Source organism: Gopherus evgoodei, chromosome 23, assembly GCF_007399415.2.
Source record: "Gopherus evgoodei ecotype Sinaloan lineage chromosome 23, rGopEvg1_v1.p, whole genome shotgun sequence".
Lineage (NCBI taxonomy): Eukaryota > Metazoa > Chordata > Testudines > Testudinidae > Gopherus > Gopherus evgoodei.
Genome location: NC_044344.1, coordinates 15,482,911 through 15,495,509, shown reverse-complemented (window position 1 = coordinate 15,495,509; position 12,599 = coordinate 15,482,911). Strand labels below are relative to the sequence as shown.

Sequence of the window (12,599 nt, the reverse complement as noted above, 5' to 3'; positions counted from 1 at the left end):
AACAGATGTATTGGAGCCAGGGCTGGCTCCAGGCCCCAGCATGCCAAGCACGTGCTTGGGGCTGCATGCCACTGGGGGGGGGGGCGCTCTGCCAGTTGCCAGGAGGGTGGCAGGTGGCTCTGGTGGCCCTCCCCCAAGCGTGCCTGTTGAGGGTCCGCTGGTCCCGCGGCTCTCGTGGAGCATCTACAGGCACGCCTGCGGGAGGTCCGCTGGAGCCGCGGGACCGGCGAGCGGCAGAGCGCCCCCTGCGCCGGTGAAATGGCTAGAGCTGGCCCCGATTGGAGTAAACTCTTTGGTGGGTGAACACCCACTTCGCCAGATGCATGCGCTGCAGTCTCCAGTTAACGGAGACTTTTCCCAGGGCTCCCTTCTCCCCTCCGGCTCCTTGCCCGGTCTCACTTCTCACCCTTCCTCCCACCCCACCGCACGCAGGAACCCCACTGGGGCTGGCTCCCTCCCCCCGGGTTACCCAGCGGGGCCCCAGGGGAAAGTCCGGCCAGGCCCGGCGGGTCGTTGGGCTCCTGCTGCTCCAGCAGCTCCGCCCCCCCGCGGGTCTCTCTCCGTTACCCGCAGGCTGCAGCCCGGGGCGGCCCCAGGCCGGGCACGGGGGGGGGGTTAATGAGGGTCTCGCCCCGCCCCCCCGCGGGTCTCTCTCCGTTACCCGCAGGCTGCAGCCCGGGGCGGCCCCAGGCCGGGCACGGGGGGGGGGTTAATGAGGGTCTCGCCCCGCCGCACAATGGAGCGGCAGCGCAGCGCTCACCCGCCGCTGACCACACTCCGCCCTCCCCTTCTTCCCCGGCTCCCTGCCCCTGGGCGGGGCTACCCGAGCTGCGGGGCACGCGCCTGTGCTCCGCGAGCTCTGCCTCTGCGCATGCGGGACTCGGCCCCCCCCCCCATCTGCGCATGCCCAGAGGCGGGAGACATGGCGGGGCTGGCTCCCATCTGTCCCTGCAGCGGCCGCTGTGGGCGGGGCAGAGACGAGCTCTCGAGTGGCACAAAACTCTCCTCGGTCCCCGTGAGAGGCGCCAACGGTTCCCGCGAGCCACGTAGAGCCCGCGCGCGCGAACAGCCCACTCGTCATCACTCCCGCCCAACGTCACTTCCGCTCCCGGGAGAGTCCGGAGTCCCATCTCCCAGCCTGCCCCGAAGGCGCTTCCGCTCGCCCCAGCCCAGGTCAGGGCGGGCCCCGCGGTCAGCCTGACCCCCCGCAGAGACTCGCCGGCCCAACCCCCGTCTGGCGCCTCTCAGACCCGCCCCCGGGGCCCCCGGGGCCCCCTCGCTGCTCACGTGACTGCTCGTGGCCCGGGGGCCGAGCTGCTGCGCTGCTGGGGGAGCCTCAGCCCCCACCGGGCCCCGCGTCTGGCGCCGGGGGCTGCGGAGCGAGCGGGTGGCCCCGGCAGCCAGGGAGACCCCGCCCGCCTCGCTGCTGGTAATCGGGGGGGGGCGCAGGGTCTAGTCCAGGGGCTAGTGTCGGGTAGTGGGTCACTTGCGTACCCCAAGTGTCTGATCCAGAAATGGCGGCGTGTCCCAGCGCCCTGGGAGCGAGCCTGGCCGGTGAGTGTCTCCCTTTTACCGGGTAGTTATAAAGTAAACCAAGGGCAGTGCAAACGCTACACGCGCCTTTCTCTCAGGGGCGAGAATTATTTTGCTGCTCGCTGCCGGTGAAGAACTTCTCCTGGAAGCTTCCTGTAGAAAGCTGTAAGGATTCTCTCCTGTTGGTTTGGAAGAGATCGGTTTGTGAAAATAACTAATGATGGGAAATTCATTAGGGATGAGAGCTAGTGAAAAACTTCTTGTAAATTCATCTGTAAAAGCCATAAGGATGCATTTCTGGTCATTTGGTAGTGAACAGCTGGTGAACATTGGTAAAAATGAGAAATTCATTGCTGATTGGTGTTAAAGATAAATTTCTCATGGAATCTTCCTATGAAAGCTTTTCAGATGCTCTCCTGGTCATTTGGTACTGATTGGTGAAAAATACTTAAAATCAGAAATTCATTACCAATCAGTGCTGGTGAAAAACTTCTCCTTGAAGCTTCCTGTAAAAGTCATAAGGATTATCTCCGGTTGGTTTGGAAGAGATCGGTTAGTGAAAAATACTAAAAATGAGAAATTCCTTATGGATGAGTTCTAGGGATAAACTTCTGGACTCTTCCTCAAAAAGCTGTTAAGATGCACTCCTGCTCACTTGGAAGAGAAGTTTGTGAAAAATATTTAAAAATGAGGAATTCACACCTGATCAGTGATGGTGAAAAACTTCTCCTGGAAGCTTCCTATAAAACCTGTAACAATTCTCTCCTCATTTTGTAGAGATTGGTTCGTGAAAAATACTAAAAATCAGAAATAGATTCCTCATCAGAGCAAGAGATTTAACAAGAAATGTATCTTCCTGTAAAAGCCATTTGGATTCTCTCCTAATCATTTGCAGAGGTTGCAGGTTTGTAGAAATTTTAGTTGTGCCCAGGATGGCCAGAGCGCCTCTCCACCAAACTCTGCCCCCCGCCTGCCAAAGGCTCTGGGAGGGAGTTTTGGTATGTGGAGGAGTTTTGGAGTGCAGGCTCTGGAAAGGAGTTTGGGCATAGGCGGCAACTCCATGGGTTCTCTGGGGCTGGAGCATCCACAGAGAAAAATTGGTGGGTGCAGATCCAGGCTCCCCACTCCACCCTGCCTCCGCCTCCTCCCCTGAGCTCTGCACCTCGCCCCATCCTGCTCCTCCTCCCAGCGCTTGCTACTGCAAAATGGCTGTTTTGTGGTGTAACAAGCCAGGGGGGTGGGGGCGGAGCAGGAATGCGGTGCTCTCAGGGCAGGAGGGAGGGAAGAGGCGGAACTGGGGTGGGATTTGGGGAAGGGGTTGGAATAGGGGCAGAGAGGGGGCGGAGTTGGAGCAGGGACTTTGGGGAAGGGGTTGGAATGGGGGCAGGGCAGGGGTGGAGTTGGGGCAGGGGCAGGGCCAGGGCAGTGCAGGGCCAGGGCAGTGGGTGTTTGAGCACCCGGCAGTGCCAGCAAAAGTTGGAACCTATGAATTTGGGATAGGGGGTGCAGGCTGTGGGAGGGAGTTTGGAGGTGGGAGGGGGTGTGTGGGAAAGGGGTAGGGGGTGCAGGTTCTGGGAGGGGGTGGAGGGGGAGTGCAGTGCTTACCTAGGGCTCCTAGGCAGGGCGGGCCCGGAGGGCCTCCACGTGCTGCTACCCCCAGACACGGCCCCTGCAGCTTCCTATTGGCTGCAGGGGGCTAGGGGCAGGAGCAGCGCATGTAGACCCAGACCCACCCTTCCCAGGGACTGCAAGGAGGAGTTGTCAGCCACATAGAGCGAGCAGGCAGGAAGCCGCTGAGCTCCGCTGCACTGCCAGTAAGTGGGTTGGGCATTTTAAATCACCCAGGGGATGCATGGCAGGGAGCACCTGGGGGTGGAAGGCTGGGCTGAGGGAGAGACCTGGTCTCAGACATTGCTGGAGCCAGGCCCCGGGCCAGGAATATTCCTGGTGCTCAGGCACCACGGACCCACACCCCATGCTTTCAGCGTATGGTGCATAGAGCAGTATGTACAAGTCATTGTATGGAAATTTAGTTGGTACTGACTTCACTAGTGCTTTTTATGTAGCCTATTGTAAAACTAGGGAAATATCTAGATGAGTTGATGTACCTCCTGGAAGATTGCTGTGTATCCCCAGATGTTCATGTACCCCTGGTTGAGAACCACTGATGTAGGGGAACCCAGGCCCACCTGCCATACCGGCTTCCAACCCAGTACTCTGGGAAGCTGGTTTGGCTTTGCTTATCTTGCATCAGTCTCAACTCAGCTTCACTGGGTCACCACTTCCTACCATGGCCCCGTGGACAGGAGTCAGAGAAAGGAAGTCTCCCTTCAGGTGTAAAACCAGCAACTGCTCCATGAAGGGTTGGTGCTGATGGAGCAATTATTAACACTTTCCCTAGTCTCCTTTTTGGATTTGGCCCCATTTTTTCTCTAATTCTCCAATGTTAATTTAACAGTCTCAGATTTGGTATGTTTGACCTGCAGCAAATTCTCTTTCTTCTTTGGGTAATTGTCCTGAATCATTCCTCAAACGAGAAGGGGCTTTATGGGTGCAGCTTGCAGAACCCTGAGACATAGCTGCCTCTGGGGTGGGATGGGGTGGCCATTCTCTGCCAGTGTTACAACACAATGGCCCCTTCCCTCAGGTCCCCTGGAGAGGCAAATTAACATTGTATGTTGCTAATGCTGTTGCAAGCATTGCAAGGCATTTTGGGAAGGGTTAAAGGTGAGAGTGTGGAGTAGAAAATTCTTTTTCAGGTTGCAAGAGGCCAAAGGGGGAGGGGAAAAAGGCAGAAAAGGGGTTAACTCCACACTTCAGCTAGTTCAGTCTAAAAATAAAATGCTGGCCCCGGTCCAAGGTCATGACAAGAAGTCTGCAACTGCATTCACCTCTTACCCAACCCCAGCCAGCCATAAAGAAAACTAAGCAAAACTGCAAAAAGTGCAAAAACAAGCACAACGGCAGAGGCCAATGGGGGGGAAAAACAAGGTTTTGCATCCCTAAAGTTGGTGTGTTTTTAAAAAGCTACAAAAAGCTGGTTTAAACTGGTACAAAAAACACCAAAAACAAAGGTCCCTAAACAAAACGCCCTCAAAAAAACCCCAAAAGCCAAAGCAAATCAGAAATCAACAGCAAACCCTAAACAACCTGTGCACAGGACAAAAACTCCCATCCACCCTTTCCCTTCTTATGTTACACCTTGGCTTGAGTAGTGGGGGTGTAAGTATAAAATGGGTTAGGGCTTGGGGCACTAACACTTTGCTTTTTTCCTTCCTTTAAGTAACGTGGGGCTCCTCAGCACTCTCCGCTGTTATTATTTTATTAATAAAGCTTTAAAATTTAGTCACTTGGTGTGCTCCTCCATCTCCTCCCCTAAAAATCCTGCGGCCTCACCTAATCACTTGACATCCTGGGCAGATTGGTAACATAAATCTGTCACACCAGCAACAAGGCACAGAAAAGGACAGAAGGAAAAAGTCCCCACTGGAGACTGTCCATCTGAAGGTTACACAGGCCATGGCTACACTGGTGCTTTACAGCGCTGCAACTTTCTCGCTCAGGGGTGTGGGAAAAAACACACCCCTGAGCGCAGCAAGTTACAGCGCTGTAAAGCACCAGTGTAAACAGTGCCCCAGCGCTGGGAGCGCGGCTCCAGCGTGGTAAGCTAATCCCCTCAGAGAGGTGGAGTACCTGCAGCGCTGGGAGAGCTCTCTCCCAGCACTGGCGCTGTGACCACACTCGCACTTCAAAGTGCTGCCGCAGGAGCGCTCTGAAGTTGCAAGTGTAGTCATACCCACAGTCCTGGCTAATGCTACCCCCAGCTGCTCAACACAGCTCTGCCCAGCTGCCAGTCACTTACTCGCCCCTGCTGCTGCCTCCTGATGGGCCACGTGTCAAAAGAGTGCCGATCCCGGTCATACAAGATACAGGCCTGTAGGTTCCTTGCATTACTGCTGCTTAAAATAAAGCTGTATCGATGGGATACATTTTATAGTTAGTTTACCCCTCATTGTATAAGTAGCTGCAGTTTCTCACCAGTGTGCATTGCTTTGCATTTAGAAAGACAAGGTGGGTGAGGTAATACCTTTTATTGGACCCACTTCAGTTGGTGAGAGAGACATATCTGAGCTACACATAGATCTCTTCTTCAAGAGGATATCCTAAAAGTTTGCCCTCCTTTCTCTCTAGTTATCTATTTCTAATTTAATATTCCCTGAGATTTTTTCCATGTCTCACTAATAATAAAACATTAACATAAAATATCCTCAGATTTTGACCTTTTCTCAAATTTTTGAATATATTTAGAAATGTTTTCCAATGTTTCCCATTTTCTCTCAATTTGTCAAATAACAATATGAAATTCACTTTTTACTTCTTTACCTACTATTGACTATCAATATAAAATCCCTCACATTTTTCTACTTTCCTTTTTAGTTTTTGAAAATTGATCAAAAATTTTCCAGATTTCCACCCTTTTTTTTTAAATGACTTAACATGGATGTCAGCTGTCAGAGTTTGTCTTTTTCCATGTAATTATCAAATGTCTGTTAAAAAGCATCTTGTGTTTGGAGATGTTCCCATGTTTAGTTGCAGCAAGTTCTCCTTTTTTGGAGGGAATGTTGTCGTCTTAGTCATTCTCCAGCCTGGCGGTTGCAGGGAGTTAAATGGTCAACTTCCCGTCTCATATGAGATCATTTCTTTCCCAACCCCTGTTTGGGAGAACAGTGTCCCCCAGCTGCTCACAGGACAGTTGGCAGGACCCTTTTCTTCAGGGGGCACAGGATGAGGGCTCAGTCTGCCTGGCTCCTTACTGCCCAGTCTGTACCCAGAGTGGGTGAGAATCTCCATGCTACTGTACTGCTACTGTATAAGTTCCTCACTTTCTCCTCACCATGTTCACCAGCAGTATCCCAAACCCACATGTTGAATGGTCTTCATGAGGAGTTCCTTCGCCCCGTGCTAAGAGGTAGTTGTTTCTGGAGTGGGTCCCTACTGGCCATTATCTGCCAGTCACCGGGCTTGGAAATTTATTAAATTTGGCTCCTCCATGCCATCCATTCTCCTGTTAAAGAAGCATCACCCAGGGCTCCTCCCAACTGTGTGAATGGCTAGCAGGAGCTGCTGATAACTTTCTATCCATTTATCAATTATTGATATGAAATCATGACAGGCTTTGCTTTTCTCCCTGTTTTCAAAACTGGAGGAACTTTAGGTTTTGGAGGGAAAACTGTTACTGTGAATCCTTCTCTGAAGAAGCGGGAGAGGGAGTGAGGGAGGAGGAAAGGACTCTGGACTCCTCCCTCCTGAGCCATGTTTCTGGTCTTACTGAGACAAGTGTTAATTAAGAAACACTTCAAGGAAGAATATGAAGTAACTCCAGATTAACATGGGGGCAAATAAAATCAGTATATGTCCCTATGGGGAGGGAGGTTTCAGTTGTTGCTAATTGGGGGGGGGGAGCCCTCAGTCTCTATCTGACGCACTGTCTCCTCAGGATATTGGGGGTTGAGCTTCCTGGGCCAGGCGCTGCTACCTGCATTGTGATCTGGGAGCCCAAACTGAGCAGCTGCTGCTCCCCCAGTAGGGTTAAGGCTTGGGAGTGCATTGGAGTGAAGATTCCTCTATGACCAGGCAAGGTGAGGACTTTCTCCAGCTGTAATTAGCTCCCTGGGTCAGCTCTAGGCTCTGTCCGCACCAACATCTGAGCCAGAGACTCCAGGTGATTGATAGAGACCTCAGGGAACGTGCTGGGGATGGGCTTGAAAGTGACTCTGCACAAATAGCCCTGCCTCACCTTACATCTCTCCTCCCCATGGCAATTACAGGAGCCGATCCAGCCATAGGACAGTGAACACCCAGGAATGGCTGGCTGTCTGCCAGAGGGGGAGGGACAGGAGATGGGAAACACAAGAAGAAAAAGGAGAGAGAGATATAAGGGCAATGGGAGAAATAATTGGGAAGAGAGATTCCCAGATCACTAACCTTCCTCCACACACTTACTGCAGCATCCCTGGGCAGATTCACTTTCCAGTGAACAAGGTGAGGTGCAGGGAGGGAAAAGCCAATTCCTGATGTTCCCTGTGCCCCCGGCTGTGGGAGTGTGCTGCCCTGGGGACAGTGTCAGAGGAAATTTCGGAAGTCACTCTCTTTGTTCTGCTCTTGTCTCATATTTGGTTCCCAGACTTCGTTACTGGGAGGGTTTCAAAATGTCTAGGTTGTTTAGTACTAGTGGGGTGGGCTGGGTCGGTGGTGTAATAAAATGACCAAACATTTCCTCAGAATAGAATCAGAACTGTAGGGCTGGAATGAACCATGAGAGGTCATGTAGTCCAGCCCCCAACACTGAGGTGTTTGTCCAACCTGTCCTTAAAAACATCCAATGATGATGATTCCACAACCTCCCTTGGTCACCTATTCCAGTACTGAACTAGCATTCGTCACAACTGAGTCACATTGCTGACTCTGATTCAATTTGTGATCCACTATAACCCCTAGATCCTTTGCACTTTTCTTTATTAAATTTCATCTTGTTCATTCAGCTCAATTCTCTAATTTATAAACGTCATTTTGAATTCTAATCCGGTTCTCTGAAGTGTTTGCAGATCTTCCCAGCTTGATGTCATCTGCAAATTTAATAAGCACACTCTCCACTCCATTATCCAAGTCATTAATGAAAATATTGAGTAGTACCAGATCAAGAATTGGCTCCTGTGGGACTGCATTAACTACATCCTCCCAGTTTGTCAGCGAGCCATCAATAATTACTCTTTGAGTACAGACTTTCCAGAACACCACATTTCCCTAGTTTGCTGATGAGGCTGTCATGGGGTCTTCTATCAAGGCCTTACTGCAATCCAGATATCTCTACCGTGTCCCCAGATCTATAAGGCCTGCTAAAGCAGGAAATTAGATTGGTTTGGCCTGATTTGTATTCGATAATATATACTGGCTATAACTTATCACTTTACTTTCCTCTAGGTGCTTATACATTGATTGTTTAATACATTTGTCTTTCTGGGTATCTAAATTAGGCTTGAGTGGTCTTTATTCCCCAGGTCTTCATTGTTTTATGTTTACCCTTTTCCAGTCTTGTGGGACCTCACCATCCTCCCGGAGTTGTCAAAGATAATTGTTACCTGTTCCAAGATTGCTTCAGCTAATTCCTTGAGTAGCCCAGGATGAATTGCATCAGGCCCTGCTGACTTTACATAAATTAAATTTATGTAAATATTTTTTCAAATTCTTATTTCCCCATTGTGGTTTCTGTTCCTTCCCCCTCTAAGAATAATTAAGTATCCGATCACAATTACATTTTTTTAGTGAATGTAAAAAGGCATTAAACACCTTTGTCTTGTTGCCGTCATCTATTATTGGCTCTTCTCTGCTAAGTAGAGGACCTACACTTTCCTTCCCCTGTTTCTTGCTCCTAATATATTTATAGAACCCTTATCTTATTGCTTTTTTGTGTCACTTCCAAGGTGTAACTCATTTTGTGAGTTAATCTTTCTGATTTTTGTCCCCACATGCTTGTGCAATTCTTTTGTACTCATCTATAGAAATTTGTCCATGATTCCACTTATTATAGGATTCCTTTTTATTTTCTGGTCATGAAAGAGCTTATGGAAGAACCATATTGGCCACTTACTCTTTCTGTCTTTCCTTCACATTGTGATCCTTTGCTGGTGCTGCGTCTTTAGTATTGTCTCTGAGGAACTGCCAGCCAGCTCTCCTGAACTCTCTTCTCTCTCAGATTTTATTCCCATGGGACCTCACCTACCAGTTCTCCAACTTGGTTGAAGTCTGCGTTTTGGACGTCCATTGTCCTTATTCTGCTGCTCTCATGCCTTCATTCTCATAGAACTGCAACATCGATAATTTTTTATCACTTTTGCCCATATTGCTCTCCACCTTCAGTTTCCTAATTCATTCATTCCTGTTTCAGTTACTGCTTCCATCCTCTCAAAGAAAACACATGTCCCCTGTACATTCCAAGAACTTATTGGATACTTTGTGTTTGTTTGGTTGAATTCCTTTTCTAACATGTCTGGGTAGATAACCCTCTTTCCCCCTCCAACCCCATTACTGTGTTTTGAATTTTTCTATTTGCATGACAGTCTAGATCATCTGTGTGCAGAGAGAGCCTGGGGGAATTGTGCTGTGAAATTATTTCCTGTTCTGACATGTCCCCATTGCCCTTTTTGCCATAACAGGCTGCAGCTCAACATCCATGTTTTCTGCCAGACCCTTTCATCCTTCCAGGGACCAGAGAAGGAAAATGGCTGCAGTGAAGCCATTTGAGGTAGGGATTATCAGGGAGTTACTGGTGGGTTCTCTTTGGAGGGAGAAGGGCAGTAAATATAGAGGAGGTATGCACTTCTGAGGGGGCTGGGCTAGGGGTGAGAGGGGGCAGGAAAGCCACAGGGTAGAGAAAGGGAGGGGGACAGAGTGTGATAAACCTGCTGAGATTTGTTTACTGTGATTCCTAGATCCCAGCAACAGACTCCTATGGTTTGTGGATGGGAATTCCCTAATTAGTCAAGCAGGAAAGAAACCCCCTTCCTCTCCCCCCAGACTGGGCTAGGAAAAACTTACCACACTTCAGTACTGGAGCCTGAACCGCCTGGCCAGAGGCTGCTGTGAGATATAAAGACACCTTATCCCCTCCTATCCAGCTGCTGGCAATGAGGAGGGTGTTGCAGTTTGCATCAGGTAGTTGTCCCTGGACCCTGCTTGGGGGCTGCATCTCCTGTATCAGCCTCTGGCTAGTAGTTGAGTGATGAATGTGAAGACTCCTGCCCCCTCACTCTGCTGGGAGGCATGGGGGTATTTTTTTCTCCCCTCACCCTGATGCTTCTGGGCTGCTCTCATGATGGAGTGTGGGTGGAACTATGATGTGGAGAAAGTGGATAAGGAAGTGTTATTTACCCCTTCACATAACCCAAGAACCAGGGGTCACGTGATGAAATTAATAGCCAGCAGATTTGTAACAAAGAAAAGGAAGTATTTCTTCACAGAATGCACGGTCATCCTGTGGAACTCATTGCCAGAGGATGTTGTGAAGGCTGTAATTATAATTGGGTTAAAGAAGTTAGATAAATTCATGGAGGATAGGTCCATCAACTGTTACTAGCTGTGTGGGAAGGATAGCTCAGTGGTTTGAGCATTGGCCTGCTAAACCCAGGGTCCTCGAGGGGGCCATTTAGGGAACTGGGGTAAAAATCTGGGGATTGGTCCTGTTTTGAGCAAGGGGTTGGACTAGATGACCTCCTGAGGTCCCTTCCAACCCTAATAGTCTATGATTCTATGTAACAAGGTTGGGACTCACCACCTGGCATCTCCTGCTGGTTGTCTCCAGAAATTAGCTCAGTCCAGCGGAGTGCCCTCTCCTGGTGGTGTCCCACCCATTGTTTTGCCCTAGGTTGCTGTCTGAGTCTATGTCGCTCACCAGCTCGTGGCATCCTCTTCAGGACCACTGCCCTCCAGGCGGGGTGTTAGCAACTGGCCTCAGTGGCCAACCACAGCCTCCTAAGTCTAGCCCTTTGTCTCAAGGGCCAGTTGCAGTTTGTTTCAGCCACCCTACTGCATTACCAGGTGCAGTACAAGGGGAAAGTGGGGGGCAGGCCCACCCACTACTCTGGGTCCCAACCCAGGAACCTTTTAGTGCAGCCTCCCTGCCCTTCTTCTCTCCTCTTGTCCATCTGACCCTGGGCCACTTCCCCTCTTGGCCCACACACTCTCTAGGCCTTTTCTATCAGGGCCTGCAGTCTGGCAGATATTGGGCTAGAGCCCTACTTTGCTCCCCCTGAGCCTACCCAACATTGCTCTGTCCAAGGTGCTGGTCTCCTGCTCTGGAGATAGACCTTCCTCCATGAAGGTCTAGGACAGACTGTCTGCTGCTCTCCTGGGCAGCCTTTATATAAGGCCATGCTGCTGAGCCCTGATTGGCCGTCTCCAATCTCAGCCCTGATTGGCTCTCTGTAAGCCCTTTCCTGATTGTTTGCTAGCCTGCACAGCCTCTCTGGCCTACCTAGCCGCCTCTTGCATGGGGGTGGGGCTGCCACCCCACCACGCAAGCCAAGATGGTCAGATATGCAACCCCATGCTCTAGGTGTCCCTAAGCCTCTATCTGCCACGTGCTGTGAGTGAATGACAGGAGATGGATCACTTGAATAGCTCCTTCTGTTACTTCTCTCTGAAGCATCTGGCATTGACTACTACCAGAAGACAGGATACTGCACTAGATGGACCATTGTTCTGACCCGATTCTTATGTTCTGGCCATTCTTATGTTCTTATCAGTTTGGCTTTTGCTGATCTGAAGTTCCAAGCCCTACAGTTATTAACTTACTTGGTACTGCTTCCCCAAACAGGCAGTGTGCACCGTACACCAGCTTAGATAGATGCCAAGTGACTAGCCGTCAGGAGATAATGAGAACCACAGTTTGAGCCGCAATTGTGTGCAAGAGAATGCTAGCAGAGCAAGATGATTTTGATCAAAAGCTTGTTTTCAGAGGGCTGTAGCTCAGGAACCTCTGGAGCAATTAACCCCATCTTTGGTTCACTAACCGTGTCCTGCACCCACATGATGAATAGTGTATTTCAGGACAATGTGAATAAGCATGTACATTTTAGAGAAATTAGAATAGTTGGCTTTTAAACAGAGAGTAATGCTGAACCTTAAATCTAGTACAGCTGGTGGTTTACTATGATAACTTTCTAAATGCATGGAGAATATGGCAATTAGGTGCACTCATCTGTGGACAGGAGTCAGTGTGAGGGGAGTCCTTGATACAAGGGAGAAGATGAGGAGGGGAGAAAGATGATGGGGGAACTGGTGTTAATGGGGTGACACATAGGCGGGAGGGCTGAGAGCAGAGGGAATGAAGGGAAGTAGGATGTAGAGGACTAACTTAGAGAGAATCAGGGATGTTTGGGTACAATGTAAGGAGTAGGATGGAGGGTATCAGGGAGAGAAGCTCTCGTGAGCTGGTAATGGTGTGAGTTGGACAAATGGGGTGGAGGGCCCAGCAGTGGTGCTGTTGTTGAGGGAGGGTCTTAGATAGG

At 50.3% G+C, this 12,599-nt stretch overlaps 1 protein-coding gene across 6 annotated transcripts in view; it reads left to right on the top strand.

Annotated features, from left to right (window-relative positions):
- The first annotated feature begins 1,084 nt into the window (after window positions 1-1,084).
- The window catches only part of LOC115639022 (zinc finger protein OZF-like), a 42,244-nt gene continuing 30,729 nt past the window's right edge, over window positions 1,085-12,599 (top strand). For 2 of the 6 annotated variants that reach the window (XM_030541286.1, XM_030541283.1), the window contains exons 1-2: window positions 1,388-1,554; window positions 9,747-9,835. Coding sequence is in view for 1 of the 6 variants with exons in the window: in XM_030541284.1 (XP_030397144.1) it covers window positions 1,515-1,554 (40 nt within the window). In the remaining 5 variants the exon portion in view is untranslated. Of the gene's footprint in view, window positions 1,555-9,746; window positions 9,836-12,599 lie in introns of all 6 variants that reach the window. The other 4 variants (XM_030541289.1, XM_030541287.1, XM_030541290.1 and 1 more) reach the window with 4 other exon arrangements.